Source organism: Somniosus microcephalus, chromosome 4, assembly GCF_052327205.1.
Source record: "Somniosus microcephalus isolate GS21.2 chromosome 4, FLI_Smic_1.0, whole genome shotgun sequence".
Taxonomy (NCBI): Eukaryota; Metazoa; Chordata; class Chondrichthyes; order Squaliformes; family Somniosidae; genus Somniosus; species Somniosus microcephalus.
The window spans coordinates 49,874,593-49,894,012 of NC_140990.1; the positions used below are offsets into that span (position 1 = coordinate 49,874,593).

At 48.8% G+C, this 19,420-nt stretch overlaps 1 protein-coding gene and 1 pseudogene across 1 annotated transcript; one reads left to right on the plus strand and one right to left on the minus strand.

The window, feature by feature from the left end:
- The window catches only part of LOC147118832 (uncharacterized), a 60,899-nt pseudogene extending 54,646 nt beyond the window's left edge, over positions 1–6,253 (minus strand).
- A 12-nt stretch (positions 6,254–6,265) lies between these two features.
- Positions 6,266–18,236, plus strand: LOC147118833 (uncharacterized). The gene is made up of 4 exons (XM_085983980.1): positions 6,266–6,390; positions 7,176–7,526; positions 9,137–9,275; positions 17,690–18,236. The coding sequence occupies exons 1-4, from the start codon at positions 6,266–6,268 to the stop codon at positions 18,059–18,061; spliced, it is 987 nt and encodes a 328-aa protein (XP_085840106.1). The 3' UTR covers positions 18,062–18,236.
- The last annotated feature ends 1,184 nt before the right edge of the window (positions 18,237–19,420 follow it).

The following is a 19,420-nucleotide window of genomic DNA, read 5'->3' on the forward strand; positions in this document are numbered from 1 at the left end:
TGCCCAGAGGAGACCAACCCCCTCCCCCACTCGGAGCTGCGCCTGTGCACTCGGATCCTGTCGGACAGAGTCGGCACGGGGCATTCTGGGAAAGGCCTTGGTGTCAGTTCCAGAGTTGCGATCGGTGACGCAAAGTGAGTTTTCTCCGCTCCGATTGGGTGGAGAATCGCGCGGGGTGGGGGGAGGGGTGGATCGGGAGAGAATAAAGAGAAATAGAAAAACCTGAGAGTCCGCGAGGCCCCGAACCGAGCGGCGTCAGTTGGACGGTTCACGTGATCTCCTCGGGGACACGTGACCCGGGCCCGCGGTCTGATTGACGGGAGCTTCCGACCAATAGGGAGCGAGCGGGGCGGGGCTGGAGGAGTGAGCCGACGGCGGGTCCTCCAACCAATCAGGGAGCCCGAGGGGCGGGAATAGCGCCAGCTGATTGTCTGATCTGCAGGGCAGCGAGTTTCTCCAGTCCCTTGTTCAGGGCCCGGGGCCAGGGGAGGCTGTGGGCCTTTATTCCCCTTATTGGACACAAGGCTCTTTGTCTCAGGCATAGGGTGGCCAACTAAATTTTAATTAAATTTGTTAAGTTTCATTTAATGGTTTTTTAAGTTACAGTTTATTTGTTTATTTTGATGCTTTGGCAACATAAGATGTACCTTATCATGCCAATAAAGTGATTTGAATTGTGAATTGTGAATTGCTTATCACCACAGGTAATGAAATGTTAATTTAATTATTAAGTTTCCTTTAATGTTTTAAGTTAAGTTACAGTTTATTTGTTAGCACAAAAGAGTACACTCAGCTGCAATTCCTTTGAACCATAGCTTTATAGAACAATCTTGCATAAGTTTTGAAATCTGTTATTAGCTGTATAATTTAACCCTTTGTGGATTCGAGTTAGGAAACCTCCTCCACAAGTACTGCACCTGATAACCTTTGAAAGGTTCTGATCTTTGTAATAGTAATTACTGAACTTGATGGTCTCATTGATTTAATCTCTTGTTACTAACATACCTTGCACTATTTCTTTCATCGAGATAATTGTTTCAAATAGTTCCATTATCAGGTCTTTAGCTGCTCCATTGATCCCTGTCAATGATCCTTTGTTAGGGGCTGGGGTTCGGGTGTAGGCTTAGTGGTTAGTGTTTGTGGCTCTTGGTTATTGGTTAGGATTGGGGTTAGTGGTTGGGGGTAGTCAATTGGAGGTTAGACTTCGGCATTAGTGATTCGGGTTAGAAACCACTATTAACAACACAGGTGTCACTGGATGCATCTTTTTTCATTTCATGTTTATTAACCTCACACAGATGAGTCACAAAACAGTCTCATGAATTGTTCATTCAAGGAACATTCTTTCTGGCTGGAGCCTGATTTTTCCCTTCTTTCACATCTCGACATTTCTCACAGAAAAATATATCAGGGACATTAGACTTTGGGATTTGGGAACAAGAACAGGCGGATCCAGGTGTTGGGCTGGTTACATCCAATCATCAGCCTGCCTGAAAAGTGCTTCTGAAAATAACCTGTCACCATCTGATTCCACCATCATATCTTCATCCATTACCCGCCTTTCACCCTCACTGGAGCACTTTTCACCACCATGACCATTCCCCATACTGAGGTCCTCTGATTTCCATTTATAGTCTCAGTGAAAGTGGCCCCTGGATTTGTGTCACAATGTAAGTGGTCCCTGGATTTGTGTCACAATGTAAGTGGTCCCTGGATTTGGTGTCCAGATTCATTTCCAGCCATTTTGAGATGTCCCTTATCCTGACAACAGAAAGGCAATACACCCTTTGGGACTCTCGCTCCTGACTGTAAAGACTACTATCTATCCTTCTAATTATAGAATCCCCTATACGACAATGTTTCCATTCTGCTCCTCCTCCTTCTTCTTAGGCAGTCCCTCGGAACCGAGGATGACTTGCTTCCACATTAAAAATGAGTTCTCAGGTGACTGATGAGTCCAATGCGGGACCTACAGTCTCTGTCACAGGTGGGGCAGACGGTGGTTGAAGGGGTGGGTGGGTGGGGTGCTTGGGTTGATGTACGCTCCTTGCGCTGCCTGCGCTTGGCTTCCGCTTGCTCCCGGCGAAGAGACTCGAGGTGTTCGGCGCCTTCCCGGATGCTTCTCCTCCACTTTGTGTGGTCTTGGGCCAGGGATTCCCAGGTGTCGGTGGGGATCTTACACTTTTTCAAGGAGGCTTTGAGGGTGTCCTTGAAGCATTTCCTCTGCCCACCTGGGGCTCTCTTGCCGTGCCGGAGCTCCGAGTAGAGCGCTTGTTTTGGGAGTCTCGTATCGGGCATGCGGACAATGTGACCTGTCCATCGGAGCTGATCGAGCGTGGTCAAAGCTGCGATGCTGGGGATGTTGGCCTGAGCAAGAACACTGACGTTGGTGCGCCTATCCTGCCAATGGATTTGCAGGATCTTGCGGAGGCAGCGTTGGTGGCTTTGAGGTGCCTGCTGTACATGGTCCATGTCTCTGAGGCATACAGCAGGGCGGGTATTACTGCTGCTCTGTAGACCATGAGCTTAGTGCTGGGTTTGAGATCCTGGTCTTCAAACACTCTTCCTCAGGCAACCGAAGGCTGCACTGGCACACTGAAGGTGGTGTTGGACTTGGCTGTCGACATCTGCCCTTGTTGACAGTAGGCTCCCGAGGTATGGAAAGTGGTCCACGTTGTCCAAGGCCATGTTGTGGATTTTGATAACCGGGGGGCAGTACTGTGTGGTGGGGGCAGGTTGGTAGAGGACCTTTGTCTTATGGATGTTTAGTGTAAGGCCCATGCTCTTGTACGTTTCGGTGAAGGTATTGACGATGGTTTGGAGTTCGACCTCAGAGTGTGCTTAGACGCAAGAATCGTCTGCATACTATAATTCGATGACAGAAGATGGGATGACCTTGGATCTGGACTGGAGGCGACGGAGGTTGAACAGTTTCCCGTTTGTTCTGTAAATTAGTTCCACTCTAGTGGGGAGCTTACTGAGGGTGAGATGGAGAATTGCAGCAAGGAAGATCGAGAAGAACGTTGGTGCAATGACACAGCCTTGCTTGACCCCGATTCATACGTGAATTGGGTCTGTGGTGGAACCGTTCATCAGGATCATGGCTTGCATGTCGTCGTGAAGCAGGCGGAGGATGGTGACAAACTTTTGAGGGCAGCTGAATTTGAGGACACTCCATAATCCCTCATGGTTGACAGTGTCGAAGGCCTTTGTGAGATCAAAGAAGGCCATGTACAGCGGTTGGTGCTGTTCTTGTAATTGACGTGCGGTGAAGATCATGTCCATTGTGCCCCTTAGTGGGCGGAATCCACATTGTGACTCTAGGAGGAGCTCTTTGGCCACTGGGAGCAGGCGATTGAGGATTCTTGCGATGACTTTCCCTGTGGCAGACAGCAGGGAAACTCCTCTGTAGTTACTGCAATCGGACTTGTCACCTTTCTTGAAGATGGTCACAATTACGGCATCTCTGAGATCCCCTGGCATGCTCTCCTGCTTCCAGATAAGAGAAATTAGTTCATGAATTTGCACCAGTTGTGCTTCTCCGCCATGCTTTAGTGCCTTGGCGGGGATTCTATCTGCTCCTGAGGCCTTGTTGTTCTTCAGTTGTTGGATGGCCTTTTCAACCTCATGCCGGGCTGGGGTTGTGCTGAGATGGTGGCGGGTAGCATGCTGCGGGATGGAGTTGAGGACACTCGCGTCGGAGACGGAGTCGCGGTTAAGGAGATCTTCGAAGTGCTCCTTCCAGCGGGCACTGACTGCCTCTCTGTCCTTGATGAGTACCTTTCTGTTCTTGGCCCGCAGAGGGGTAGGGCCTTGGGTGCTTGGGCTGTAGATGGTCTTGACTGCGCTAAAGAATCCACACACGTCGTGGTTGTCGGCTAGCTGCTGGATCTCCTGCGCTTTCTCCACCCACCATCTGTTCTTTAGGTCGCTGATTTTTTGTTGGACCTCAGCCTTCAGGCGTCTGTAGAGCTGCTTTCTTGCTCTTGAGTTCTGTTGCTGTTTCCAGATCAGGAATGCCTTGCGCTTGCGGCTTATTAGCTCCTGGATCTCCTGGTTGTTCTCTTCGAACCAGTCTTGGTGTTTCCTGGTCGAGTGACCGAGCGTCTCTTCACAGGTGCTGATTATGGAGGCCTTGAGTGCAGACCAGGCGCTGTGGGCACTCTGTGTCTCTGCATCACTGGGAGTCGTCAGGTTGTTTGTGAGGCACAGGCTGAATAGGGCTTTCTTAGCGGGGTCTTTGAGTGTTCCGGCGTTAATTTTCCTGCGGCATTATTTCTGTTGCCGCTGCTGTTTTGGGGCTACATTGATGGAGATGACAGAGCGGATTAGGCGGTGGTCTGTCCAGCAGTCGTCGGCTTCTGTCATGGCGTGGGTGATGCGAATGTCCTTGCGGTCCCTCGCTCGGACGATGACATAGTCCAGCAGATGCCAGTGCTTGGAACGAGGATGCTGCCATGAAGCTTTGTACTTGTCTCTCTGATGGAACAAGGTGCTGGTTATGACAAGGCCATGTTCTAAGCATTTCGACAGGAGGAGGGTACCGTTGGAGTTGGCTTTCCCTACCCCCTCTCTGCCGATCACACCTCCCCAGAGATCTGTGTCCTTTCCAACTCTGGCGTTAAAGTCGCCAAGGAGGATCAGCTTGTCGCCCGTTGGGACTTGGGTCAGGGATTGTTCGAGGCTGGAGTAGAATTCCTCTTTGGTCTCGTCTGGGGCTTCCAATGTTGGGGCATACGCACTGATGACTGTAGCGCACTGTTTCCGGGTTAGGGTGAGCTGAAGAGTCATGAGGCGCACGTTTATACCACTAGCAGAGTCTCTGAGACGCCGAACTAGTTCATTTTTTATGGCTAAGCCTACCCCATGGAGGCGGCGTTCTTCTTCAGGTTTGCCTTTCCAGAAGAAGGTGTAGCCACCACCTTGCTCCTTGAGCTGGCCTTCCCCTGCCCGCCTGGTCTCACTTAGGGCGGCGATGTCAATGTCGAAACGTCTGAGCTCCCGGGCAATGCGGTTTGTCACTGTTGGGGTCCATGAGGGTCCTGACGTTCCAGGTCCAGAACTTCATTTTAAAGGGTGGGAAATGCCTGTGCGTGAATTCTTTTAACGTGGGTCCCTGGATTTGGTGTCACAATGTAAGTAGTCCCTGGATTTGGTGTCCAGATTCATTTCCAGCCATTTTGAGATGTCCCTTACCCTGACAACAGAAAAGCAACACACCCTCCGGGACTCTCGATCCTGACTGTAAAGACTACTATCTACCCTTCTAATTATAGAATCCCCTGTACGACAATGTCTCCACTCTGCTCCTCCACCCCTTGGACAGCCTCCTGTTCCACGGTGCCTTGGGCAGCATTCTAGCTGTCCTTCCCAGTCTTTCTCCTTATCCTCACAGGTATTGAGTACTTTGTACCTGTTGGCCAGGAGCAATGTCTGCTGGACTTCCTTCACTACTTCTCCACATTCCCCTTACCCGGCTGACTGACAGTCACGCTCTCCCCTTCCTGCACCTGTGCTTTCTTCTGGTGTGTGACTGTACTCGAGTAAATTATCCAGTAATTCCTGCTCCTCCCTTATATGTCGGAGTGTCTCTAGCTCGGACTCCAGCTCACTGACTCTGAGCTGGAATGTCATGAGGCAGAGACATTTGCTGCAGATGTGGCAGTCTGGGACAGTCTCGTTGTTCACAAACTCCCACATACTACAATCCCCACACACTGCCTGGTCATTATTAATGAATGAATGAATTCATTTTTTGTTATCTGTAGTTTACTTCTTGAACTGTGATTAATTACTTCGCTGTTTATCAGTTATGAGCATCTTTAAAAGCAGTTAGAATTTAATCACTTGCATCGTTTTCCTTTGACTTACAGTTACTTGCACTAATAAATCCTTAATAAGTCAAGCTTAACACTAACCACTAAAGAGACTAAACACACAAAGGGATATCGATATTCTTACCGATATACTTATGTTAATTTGCTCTGCTGTGTGTTGATTATGATGTCACTTTTTCTGTGTCCTCCGGTGTGATTATTTATTATTTACTGTTGCTCCTTGGTTTAAATTACTGAGCACCTCCTTCCCCCTCAGCATCCAATTCCCATTCTCACCAAATTCCCCTTACCACTCTGTTTAGCAAGCCACTCCGTTTAGTAGATTCTCCAGCTCTGTGCCACACCGCTCATCCTCCTCTAGTCCCTCCTCCAAAGGTATCTCTGACCTCAGCTATTCCACTCACTTTCCTCCACATTCTTTGACTAAAATGGCGATGATTGTTACCCAGAACACTCCGCGCACGAGAATAGGCCCTATCAATGCTGCAGGGCCTGGTGTGCGCAGGCGCGGGGAGAGCTCGGTGCGGGGCGGGTTCTGCGCGTGCGCAGTGCCGTCAGTCGGGTGATGGCGGCGGAAGACGGAGAGAAGATTCCGGAGCGGGGAGGAGGCGGCGGAGCGCAGGGGAGCAATAGAACCGACGGGGAGGCTTTATAAACACCCGGGGTGGGCCTCAGGCCCCGAATAAGAGCCTCCGGGCCGGGTGTTTGCCCCGAGCGGGGCGGCAGCTGCGGGGCTTTCTCCCGGTGACAGGTCAGGGTTAACGGCCGCCATCTTGAGAGGCTCAGGGGGCAGCAGGGCGCATGTGCGGCCCCCTTGGCCAGGAACCAGGAGGAGAGAATCTTGTCAATTTCTATCCTGGACTCACAGTGAAGGCTTTTGTAAACTCCTTTTACAGGCTGTGAGAAGGGCAGCATTTACACACCGCAAACTCAAACCAAACATCACATCGAGATCTGACAGAGTCACTCCATTCATCAGGACCCGAATATCATCGGCCTTTGAATGTGGAAGGAGAAATGTTTGTCTGTCCTGTCTGTGGGAAAAGATTTCAAACATCAGTGTGACTGGAAAAGCACCGAGACACACACACCCGAGTGAGAGTGTTCCAGTGCACTGACTGTGGAAAGAGCTTTAATCAGTTACACAGCGTGAAAAATATCACCCCATTCACAGTGAGGAGAAACCGTACACGTGTTGTGTGTGTGTGGACGAGGCTTCAACTGATCGTCCAACCTGGAGAGACACAAGGACACCCGCACCACGGAGAAACCATGGCAATGTGGGGACTGTGGGAAGGGATTCAATTACCCATCTGAGCTGGAAACACATCGACGCAGTCACACCGGGGAGAGGCCGTTTACCTGCACCGTGTGTGGGAAGGGATTCACCCGATCATCGCACCTGTTCAGACACCAGCGAGTTCACACTGGGGAGAGGCCATTCATGTGCACTGAGTGCGGGAAGGGATTCACTGATTTATCCGACCTTCTGACACACCTGCGAGTTCACACCGGGCAGAGACCGTTCACCTGCTCTGTGTGTGGGACGGGATTCACTCAGTCATCCCACCTCACAGAACACCGACATGTTCACACTGATGAGAGACCTTTTGAATGTTCTGACTGTGAGAAGAGCTTTAAAAGTACAAGTGGTCTGCTGAAACACCAACGCACTCACACTGGGGAGAGGCCATTCACGTGCTCCGTATGTGGGAAAAGATTTACTGATTCATCCTACCTGCTGACACACCAGCAAGTTCACACTGGAGAGAGACCATTCACCTGCTCCACGTGTGGGACAGGATTCACGGATTCCTACAACCTGCTGGCACACCAACCTGTTCACACTCGGGAGAGGCCGTTCACCTGCTCCGTGTGTGGGAAGGGATTCACTCAGTCATTCTCCTTACTGAGACACCAGCGAGTTCACGACCGACTGCAGAGGTTGGATTCTGCTGTTATTGCTGCTGTTAATCGCATCCAGGACTGAACCATGTTGATTCTGACAGTTGGGGTTTGTTTCTGCTGCTGTTAATAACCCCTATAACTGGGCTGGAGATTAATATTCTGGATAAATGTCAAATAAATCAGCTTTGTTTCAAACACACTTTGTGTTGAGTCTGTGCTGACTCCATGATACGAGGAGACTAATTGATGTCCTGTTACTGACTGCTCCATTTTTGGGCCGTTTCTCCTTTCTTACTCTGGATTATTTCGGTTCTGATCTAATTGGCCTTCTACCATCCTGGGAGTCCCATGGTACAACGATAATGGAGTTGTTGACTAATCACAGCGATCAATCGCTATCAATGAGTCTACAACAGACCCAGACATGAGGTGAGGAAAACCCCAGTGGTGGAGAGCTTTAGGAGCCATCAGACCAAAGTCACCTCTTCCTCCCGAGCATTCTACACTGACCACACGTCATGTCTCAAATTACTCATACACTGTGTCCCAAAATCTTATTCTATGAATGCAATCGGTCCAATTTACATTTGAATGAATCAACACTAACTACTTCCACCGTCTCCCTAGGGAGCCTGACCCAGAGATTGACCACTCACTCACTGAAATATTGTTTCCACAGATTGGATTTGAATTTACCCCCTTCAAGCGCAGGCCGTGTCCTCTGGTTCTACTGTTCTGGACAGGGTGAAATAACTTGTCGTGCTCTACATTATCCAGTCCCTTTAGAATCCTAAAAACAGCAATACTATCACCTCTCCACCTTCTCTTTCCAGTGTGAACAGGCGCAGTTTACATAACCTGGACATGTTGGCTCGATACTCAGTTAAATTCTGACACAAACCCTTTGATGCTTCTTAAATTGCATTAACCGATACTTCACAGAATCCTAGAATGATACAGCACAGAAGGAGGCCATTTGGCCCATCGTGCCTGTGCGGCTCTCTGAAAGATCCATCCAATTACAAAAGCAAAATACTGCGGATGCTGGAAATCTGAAATAAAGAGGGAAAATGCTGGAAATCTTCAGCAGGTCAGGCAGCGTCTGTGGAGAGAGAAACAGAGTTAACAGTTCAGGTCACTGACCTTCCGTCAGAACCTTTCATCACACATTATAATTTAATGTATTACTCACTCTGGTTTAAGCTTATATTGTGGTTAATAAAGGCAACCTCTGTTGTTTCTCCTGATCTGATTACAGTTTCCAACCAGTCGATTCAGTGGAATATCCTATCAGTGTTGCCATGGCGACCTGTCTGCAGTGAAATGCCCGTTTGACTTCTTGAAAGTGCAAAGTAACTGCGGACACACCAACACACTCACACTGGGGAGAGACCGTTCACCTGCTCCGTGTGTGGGAAGGGATTCAGCCTATCATCCAACCTACTGAGACACCAGCGAGTTCACACTGGGGAGAGGCCATTCACCTGCTCCGTGTGTGGGAAGGGATTCAGTCTATCATCCAACCTGCAGACACACCAACACACACAGTGGGGAGAGGCCGTTCACCTGCTCCGTGTGTGGGAAGGGATTCAGTCTATCATCCAACCTGCTGACACACCAGCGAGTTCACAAGTGACTGCAGGGGTTGGATTCTGCTGTTATTGCTGCTGTTAATCACATCCAGGACTGAACCACGTTCATTCTGACAGTTGGGGTTTGTTTCAGCTGATGTTAATAACCCCTATAACTGGGCTGGAGTTTAATCTGTATCAATGTCAAATAAATGAGCTTTGTTTCACACACACGCAGTGTGTCGAGTCCTTGATATCTCGACAATAAGACGAGCTGATTGAGGACTTGTTACAAACTGAGTGGAATCCATCTGAGAACTGAGATCCCACAACTTGTTAAAAGATGGATCTACAAGATGTCCAAGTCTGACAGGACAGAAAATTCTATTATATCACAGGGTCCACTTCAACCCTCCAGGGCAGTGAGCCCTGTAACATTGGATTTTAACCTATGGGAAATATTCTGATAATCTGTTATTGTCACGGGGCAAAGCAGCCTTGTTAATTTAACATCAATTCAATCAAACTCAATGGACAATCCAATCTCCAAAGGGAAACGTCTCCTTAAAGCTGACGGTGTCGGCAGTTCTGCAGCTCATTTCTCAGTGTGAGCGTGTCAGAATGAAAAGCTTTAACAACAGCCGATGTTTCACAAAGGGAGACCTCACCAGACCAAAGGCCATTGGTGGAGTTTAATGGGCTGTTTGTGTCACTGGGCTACAGGAGGCCATTTTTAACTGAAGGAAAACTGGTCACAGCAAACAGAGAGTTTAACAGACTGTCCCTGGTCCACTCGAACCCCCACCTTCTCTCTCACTATTTATGGGCACTGCTGCAGTAATTGCTCCTCTGACCTTTCCTCTCTTGTACCTCCTACACCCCTAATACATGGCCCGACACAATCTCCCTCCCCCGACATCCTCACTGTGCTGGAATCCACACCAGTCTCCCCATCTGCTCCTTGTTCTCTCCCTGGATCCGAAAACTACTGAACTCACTCTTCCCCTCCTGAAGTCTACAGGCTCTAAAACTGAAGCTTGGTGTCCCTCAGTCCCGACTCCTTGATTTACCTCCCCTTCTCTCCTCCTCTTTCCCCCTTGGTTGTGTTCCACACTCTGGGCCTTGGGCCTTCCCCGGGGATTCTCAGTATGAACAGGTGGGATGTGTTTGGAGACAGGGTGTCCCGGCTCTCCACCTTTAAAGGGACAAGGAGACGACCAGCTGGGCCGAATGGCCCTGCTTTATGACATCACTGCAGTGCCTAGCAACCAGCCTCCCTGAGCCCTGCTCATTATGGGCTGGGTTTAGCTCAGTGCTGTTACAGGAAGGGAAACAGGAGCAGGATTCGCCCCGTGTGGAGCCCAGGATTAATGGGGAGAGGTATAGGATCAATTTATACCTTATTGAGTGAGAAATGTCATTGTCCCGGACACTCCCTGTCCCTCGGTATCTGTGTCGGGGAGTGGCTGATGGGTTTACTCTGTATCTAACCCGTGCTGTACCCGACTGGAGAGTGTTTGATGCTGACACTAGGGGCTCAGCTCCACGAGCACAACATTTAACCCAAAGATGATCTGATAAACCCATCAGCTTCTCCCCTGGACACAGGTCCGGAAGGACAGGGTGTATCTGTGATATTTTGGCCGATGTCGTTGATCAAGTTTAAACACCTCGCTCACATCTCCTCTCACCCTGCTTTGTTCGAATGAGAAGTGCCCCAGTTTCTCTCATCTCCTCCTGGGAAAAAGAAGTTCGCCTCAGTTAGAAACTCAAACAGGTGCTTCACTGCAGACAGGTCATCATGAGGAAACATTTCTTTCCCCAGCGAGTTATTATGATCTGAAATGCACTGCCTGAAAGGGTGGAGGAAGCAGATTCAAGAGTAACTTTCAAAAGGGAATTGGATAAATATTTGAAGGGAAAACATTTACTGGGATATGGGGAAAGAGCAAGGGAGTGGGACTAATTAGATAACTCTCCCAAAGAGCTGGCACAAGTATGATGGGCCGAATGGCTGCCTTTTGTGCTGTATCATTCTCTGATTCTCTGATAACTAAAGCCTCTCATCTGTGGTATAACCTCAGTGAATTTATTCTGCAGCCTCTCTGTGGCCCCGACATCCTTCCTAGTGTAAGATGCCCAAAACTTATTCTAACTGCAGCTGAACCGATGGTTTTGTTTTCTACGCCCCATTTATAAAAAACCTCGGGTAACATTTTTAAACCATTTTATAAACTTGTCCTCCAACTTTTACAGATTTTTGTATCTTATATCCCTGTAGATTTTAGAGATATTAACATAACATGGTTAAAATACATTGACATCAAATGTCTGATATAATGTGTATTTTGGGAAAGAGAAGTTTAGTCTGAGTTAGAAACTCAAACAGGCGTTTCACTGCAGACAGGTTGCCATGGCAACACTAAGACATTCCATTCTAATTTCTCTCCACGGATGTTGCCTGGCCTGCTGAGATTTTCCAGCATTTTATGTTGTTATCACTGAATCGACTGGTTGGAATCTGTAATCAGATCAGGGGAAAGAACAGAGTGTGTCTGTTATTAACCACAATATAAACTTAGAATCAGAGAATGGTCACAGCACAGAAGGAGGCCATTCGGCCCATTGAGCCCGTGCCGGCTCTCTGCAAGAGCACTTCAGCCAGTCCCACTGCACCGCCCTTTCCCCGTAGCCCTGCAAATGTTTTTCTTTCAGGTACTTATCCAATTCCCATTTGAAAGCCGTGATTGAATCTGCCTCCACCACCCTTTCAGGCGGTGCATTCCAGATCCTAACCATTCGCTGCGTAAAAAAAGTTTTTCCTCATGTCGCCTTTGGTTCTTCTGCCAATCCCCTTAAATCTGTGTCCTCTGGTTCTCGACCCTTCCGCCAATGGGAACAGTTTCTCTCTCTCTACTCTGTCTAGACCCCTCATGATTTTGAACACTTCTATCTGATCTCTTCCCAACCGCCTCTGCTCTAAGGAGAACCACCCCAGCTTCTCCAGTCTATCCATGTAACTGAAGTCCCTCATTCCTGGAACCATTCTTGTAAATCTTTTCTGCACCATCTCTAAGGCCTTCACATCCTTCCTAAAGTGCGGGGCCCAGAATTGGACACAATACTCCAGTTGAGGCCGAACCAGTGTTTTTTGAAGGTTTATCATAACTTCCTTGCTTTTGGACTCTGTGCCTTCCTTGCTTTTGTTGCCTCTTGTTGCTGGCTCCAGGCACTGGAGCGGTTCCTGTGTGTTCAGCTCTCAGCTGCAGTCAGTACCTGGGCCGGGCTCAGCACTTTACCCAGCACATCTCTGTCCACGTTGTCATACTTGACACGGAGGGGCTGCGCAGGCTTCTCGTCCACCTCGGTCAGGGCGAGAGGTCCCGACCACTCGTGCAAGTCTATGGGCATGTTGCGGCCGCACTGCGGACAGCCCGGGCTTAGGCTGCGCGAGCTGGAGCCGCGTGAGCTACACTGGAGAAGGTTGAGATTCCAGAAATAGTGGGGAACCAAGGGGCTAATGAGAGTGAGGAACTTAAAGTAATTCATATCAGTCGAGAAAAAGTACTTGAGAAACTAACGGGACTAAAAGCCGACAAATCCCCTGGACCTGATGGCCTACATCCTAGGGTTCTAAAAGAGGTGGCTGCGGAGATAGTGGATGCATTGGTCGTGATCTTCCAAAATTCCCTAGATTCTGGAAAGGTCCTAGTGGAATGGAAGGTAGCAAATGTAACCCCACTATTCGAGAAAGGAGGGAGAGAGAAAACAGGGATCTACAGGCCAGTTAGCCTGACATCAGTCCTCGGGAAAGTGCTGCAATCCATTATTAAAGAAGTGGAACAGGGTGTAATGTATATACCTTTAAGGGGGGGAACTACTTTTTACAGCTCATGTATACTGTAGTACCGGCAGTGACCACACCTGTATATAGCACTGAGTAGTAATCTGTACAGCCAGTTGCAGTGTGAGCCACGTTGAGTAAACACCTGTTGTACCGTTCTCCGCAGTCTGTGTCTTATTATACATGGACGTAACACAGGGCACTTAGAAAATGATGATATGATTAGGCAGAGTCAACATGGTTTTATGAAAGGGAAATCGTGTTTGCATAAAGCTCCAAAGAGGGTTCCAAATTATTAATGCTCCAGCTTCTAAGATTGGGAAGTGAACAGCTGTGAAATGGTAAGTTTTAGACCACTTCTGCAGCTTTCACCTATTCACAGCAATCCACAGTCATTGAGAACCCGACATACTTACCTGACGTGATAGTCGCTCTCCGGGAACCTTGTTAAAAACCTGGTAAAATGGTAAGTACTTGGGAAAATGGTGCTTAACTACCTTTTAACAAGCTTTAAAGTATCTAAATTGGCTGACCTGCCGCTTGGTGTCGGGTCTGTTCAGGGATGACAGACCCGACAGTTAGGAAACTCACAAGGAGGCGGTTCAGAGCAGGGTACCAACCCGCTGTCAGTTTTTGTGGTTTTGACAGCGGACTTGCCTCCAAACCTGAGTGCCGGCAAAATTCAGCCCTTAGAGAACTGCGTCCAGTTCTGGTCACCATATTATAAATAGGATATAGAGGCACTGGCGAGAGTGCAGAGAAGATTTAGAAGGATGATACCAGAAATGCGAGGGTATACAGATCAGGAAAGGATGAATAGGCTGGGTCTCTATTCACTTGAAAAAAGGCTGAGGGGTGACCTAATAGAGATCCTTAAATTTATGAAAATGTTTTGATAGAGTGGATACAGAGAGAATGATTCCACTTGTGGGGAAGAGCATAACTAGAGGCCATCAATATAAGACAGTCACCAAGAAATCCAATAGGGAATTCAGAAGAAACTTCTTTACCCAGAGAGTGGTGAGAATGTGGAACTCGCTACCACAGGGAGTGGTTGAAGTGAATAGTATCGATGCATTTAAGGGGAGGCTGGACAAGCAGATGAGGGAGAAGGGAATAGAGGGTTATGGTGATAGATTTAGATGAGGAAAGACGGGAGGAGGCTGGTGTGGAGCAGAAACACCAGCATGGACTGGTTGGGCCGAATGGCCTGTTTCTGTGCCGTATATCCTGTGTAATTCTAACAATCTCAGTTTTGCAATTTTCAATTCACTATTCCCTGTAAAGCGATTGTTAAAACCTGAGCCAGTGTGTTGTGAGACAAAGAGCCTTGTGTCCAATAAGGGGAATAAAGGCCCACAGCCTCCCCTGGCCCCGGGCCCTGAACAAGGGACTGGAGAAACTCGCTGCCCTGCGGATCAGACAATCAGCCGGCGCTAGTCCTGCCCCTCGGGCTCCCCGATTGGTTGGAGGACCCGCCGCCGGCTCGCTCCTACAGCCCCGCCCCGCTTGCTCCCTATTGGTCGGAAGCTCCCGTGAATCAGGCCGCGGGCCCGGGTCACGTGTCCCTCACCGGGCGGAGCTGCAGGTCGGCGGGAGCAGGGTCAGGAGATTAATAAAGCGCGGGTAGGCCGCGCTGCAGGGTTTATAAAGTTGGTGGAGGGAGCGGGTTAATGAACTCCGGGGGGACGCGGGCTGCTCACACCCGAGTGCGGCCCCAGGCCCCATTATTAAAACACTCAACATTATCCGCTTCACACACACCCGGGGTGGGCCTCAGGCCCCGAACAAGAGCCTCCGGGCCAGGCGTTTGCCCCGAGCGGGGCGGCAGCTGCGGGGCTTTCTCCCGGTGACAGGCCCGGGGTAACGGCCGCCATCTTGAGAGGCTCAGGGGGCAGCAGGGTGCATGCGCGGCCCCCTTGGCCAGGAACCAGGAGGAGAGAATCTTGTCAATTTCTATCCTGGACTCAGTGATGGCTTTTGTAAACTCCTTTTACTGGCTGTGAGAAGGGCAGCATTTACACACCGCAAGCTCAAACCAAACATCACATCAACATCTGACAGAGTCACTCCATTCATCAGGACCCGAATATCATCGGCCTCTGAATGTGGAAGGAGAAATGTTTATCTGCTCTGTCTGTGGGAAAAGATTTCAAACATCAGTGTGACTGGAAAAGCACCGAGACACACACACCCCAGTGAGAGTGTTCCAGTGCACTGACTGTGGAAAGAGCTTTAACCAGTTACACAGCCTGAAAAAACATCGTACCGTTCACAGTGAGGAGAAACCGTACACGTGTTCTGTGTGTGGACGAGGCTTCAACCAATCGTCCAACCTGGAGAGACACAAGGACACCCGCAGCACGGAGAAACCGTGGAAATTTGGGGACTGTGGGAAAGGATTCAATTTCCCATCTGAGCTGGAATCTCATCGATGCAGTCACACCGGGGAGAGGCTGTTCACCTGCTCCGTGTGTGGGAAAACAGCTCTTGTTTCCCACTTGGCGCAAAAAGAATATATTAATGGCAACAATTCATTTGAGTTGATTTTAAATAGATTAGTTTACAAATTGAATCATGTTTCTCTCATTGTATTTCCCAACTCAGATTCATGGCCTCATTTACTTTCTTCCTCTGAGCCCCTGAACCTCATCTGGCAGCGTAATGTTGGCGAGTGGTGATTGATGGCCCTGGGAACCAATAGGAAGAGAGTTCAGAGGCTGGAGGGCCAAGGGAGCAGCGCATTCTGCAACCAATCGCGGTGCTTGAGGGGTGGAACCTGAGTCTGGTGAGTCAGTGTGAAGCCGTTAAACAATTTATTCTTTTAAAACTTAGATTGAGATTTCATTTGTCAACAGAACAGTTTAACATTTGTCAGTATTTTGTTTCCCTGGAGTTCCTATTATGAGTTTCAGACACTTCAGTGCCAAGTGGACCAGGTGTTTACAACCCTCTTAATAAGGAGAAACTGATTCCAGTGTCAGAAGGGTCGGTAACCAGAGGACTCAGATTTAAGGTCATTGTCAAAGAACCAGCGGCGACATGAGGAAAGAATTTAAGCAGCGAGTTGTTATGACCTGGAAGGCACTGCCTGAAGTGGTGGTGGAAGCAGATTCAATGGCAACTTTCAAAGGGGAATTGGAGAACTACTTGAATTGGGAAACAAATTGCGGGTCTGTGGGGATAAAGCAGAGGAGTGGGCCTAAATTCAAAGAGCTGTCTCTGGGACAATGGGCCGAAGGGCTGCACCATTCTCTGATTCTATGAACTCTGTATTCCTCCAATTCTGGCCTGTTGTGCATCCCCCACTTCCTTCGCTCCACCATTGGTGGCCGTGCCTTCAGTTGCCTCGGCCGTAAGGTCAATTTTTGCCTGATTCTGCTCTTGTGAAGCACCTTGGAACATTTTACTACGTTAAAGGCGCTATGTAAATGCAAGTTGTTGTTGGTGTGCTACCATTGGCCTCAGCTTTTCCAGACAGAATCAGCCAGGGACGGCGGCTGTGCTGCTCCCCATGGTCGAAATGCTGGCAGCTCACTGTATAGGCCCACAAGCTCAGAATTGCCATTAGCAAGGAACTGGAGGGCAAAGAGTGACTGGGGCCCAACCCTATCATCAAGCACCACCTTCAGGAAAGAAAGGGAATAAAATCCGAATTTCTATCCTGTATTTACAGTCATGACTTTTGTAAACTGCTTTTACAGGGCATTAGAAGGGGAGGATGTGCAGATGAGAAATTCAAACCAAACATCACGTCAAAATCTGACAGAGTGACACGATTCATCAGGACCTGAATATCATCGGCCTTTTAATATAGAAGGAGAAATGTTTGTCTGTGGGAGAAGATTTCAAACGTCAGTGTGACTGGAAAAGCACCGAGACACACACACCCGAGTGAGAGTGTTCCAGGGCACTGACTGTGGAAAGAGCCTTAACCAGTTACACAACCTGAAAAAACATTGCACCGTTCACAGCGGGGAGAAACTGTACACGTGTTCTGTGTGTGGACGAGGCTTCAACCGATCATCCAACCTGGAGAGACACAAGGAGACCCGCACAATGGAGAAACCGTGGAAATGTGAGGACTGTGGGAAGGGATTCAGTTCCCCATCGAAGCTAGAAATTCATCGACGCAGTCACACTGGGGAGAGGCCGTTCACCTGCTCCATGTGTGGGAAGAGATTCACTTGTTCATCGAGCTTCTGAGACACCAGTGCATTCACACTGGGGAGAGGCTGTTCACCTGCTCCGTGTGTAAGAAGGGATTCACTCGTTCATCCGAGCTTCTGAGACACCAGCAAGTTCACGCTGAGGAGAGGCCGTTCACCTGCTCCATGTGTGGGAAGGGATTCACTCAGTCATCCAACCTGCTGACATACCAGCGAGTTCACACCGGGGAGAGGCGGTTCAATTGATCCGTGTGTGGGAAGGGATTCACTCAGCACTCCAGCTTGTTGACACACCAGCGACTTCACACTGGGGAGAGGCTGTTCACATGCTCAGTGTGTGGGAAGGGATTCACTAATTAATCCGATGTTCTGACACACCAGCGAGTTCACACTGGGGAGAGACCGTTCACCTGCTCTGACTGTGGGAAGGGATTCACTCGGTCATCGCACCTCACTATACATCAACTTGTTCACACCGATAAAACACCTTTTAAATGTTCTGACTGTGAGAAGATCTTTAAAAGCACAAAGGAACTGCTGATACACCAACGAGTTCACACTGGGGAGAGGCCGTTCACCTGCTCCATGTGTGGGAAGGGATTCACTCAGTCATCCAATCTGCTGACACACCAGCGACTTCATACCGGGGAGAGACCGTTCACTTGCTCAGTGTGTGGGATAGGATTCACTCGTTCATCCCAACTGCTGAGACACCAGCGAGTTCACCAGTGACTGCAGAGGTTGGGTTCTGCTGTTGTTGCTGCTGTTAATCACATCCAGGACTGAACCAGGTTCATTCTGACAATTTGACTTTGTTTCTGCTGGTGTTAATAACTCCTGTAACTGGGCTGGAGTTTCATATTCTGGATATATATGTCAAATATATCAGCTTTGCTTTCAATGCATTCCTGTAGATTTTTGTCACCATTTCTCCTTCATTTACAGATGCTCCCTGACCAGTCACCATTTCTCCACCATTTACAGACGCTCCCTGACCAGCCACCATTTCTCCTCCATTTACAGACACTCCCTGACCAGCCACCATTTCTCCTCCATTTACAGACACTCCCTGACCTCCTGTCTTTCCCGGAGTTTGGTGAGGGGCCCCTATGCTGAGGGAACAGGCGGGTGGATAATGTTCACTATTTTTAAAGGTAGTAATCTCAGGATTGCTACCAGTGCCACGTACTAGTCAGAGTAGAAATAGAAGGATATTTCAGATGAATACGTGGCTAGAGGAATGGTGCAAGGGGAAGGGATTCAAATTCCTGGGACATTGGAACTGGTTTTGGGGGAGGCGGGACCAATACAAAACGGATGGTTTGCACCTGAGCAGGGCTGGGACCGATGTCCTAGGGGGAGTGTTTGCTTGTGCTCCGGGGGAGGGTTTAAACTAAAATGGCAGGGGGTTGGGAACCTAAGCGGGGAGACAGAGGAAAGGGAAACAAGGATAAAAGCAAAAGACAGGAAGGAGAACAACAAAAGTGGCAGACAGAGAAATCAAGGGTTTAAATCAAACATGGCCACAGCAAATAATAATTCTAAAAGATCTAAGAGTGTTAAAAAAACAAGCCTGAAGGCTTTGTGTCTTAATGCGAGGTGCATTTGTCATAAGGTGGATGAATTAGCTGCGCAAATAGAGGTAAATGAATATGATATGATTGGGATTACGGAAACATAGCTCCAGGGTGGCCAAGGCTGGGAACTCAACATCCAATTCAATATTCAGGAAAGATAGGCAAAAAGGAAAAGGAGGTGGGGTAGCATTGCTGGTTAAAGAGGGGATTAACACAATTGTAAGGAAGGATATTAGCTCTGATGATGTGGAATCTGTATGGGTAGAACTGAGAAATACCAAGGGGCAGAAAACGTTAGTGGGAGTGGTATATAGACCTCCAAACAGTAATGCAGAGGTCGGGGATGGCATTAAAAGGGAAATTAGAGAAGCGTGCTATAAGGGCACAGCAGTTATCATGGGTGACTTTAATCTACATATAGATTGGGCCAACCAAATTAGTAACAATACTGTGGAGGAGGAATTCCTGGAGTGTTTACGGGATGGTTTCCTGGACCAATATGTCGAGGAACCAA

Coding starts and splice junctions, on each gene's coding strand:
- LOC147118833 (XM_085983980.1), top strand. CDS start 6,266: ATGGCGATGATTGTTACCCAGAACACTCCGCGCACGAGAATAGGCCCT. Junction 7,527..9,136: donor CGCACTCACACTGGGGAGAG/GCCATTCACGTG, acceptor CACTGGGGAGAG/ACCGTTCACCTGCTCCGTGT. Junction 9,276..17,689: donor GTCTATCATCCAACCTGCAG/ACACACCAACAC, acceptor TTCACTAATTAA/TCCGATGTTCTGACACACCA.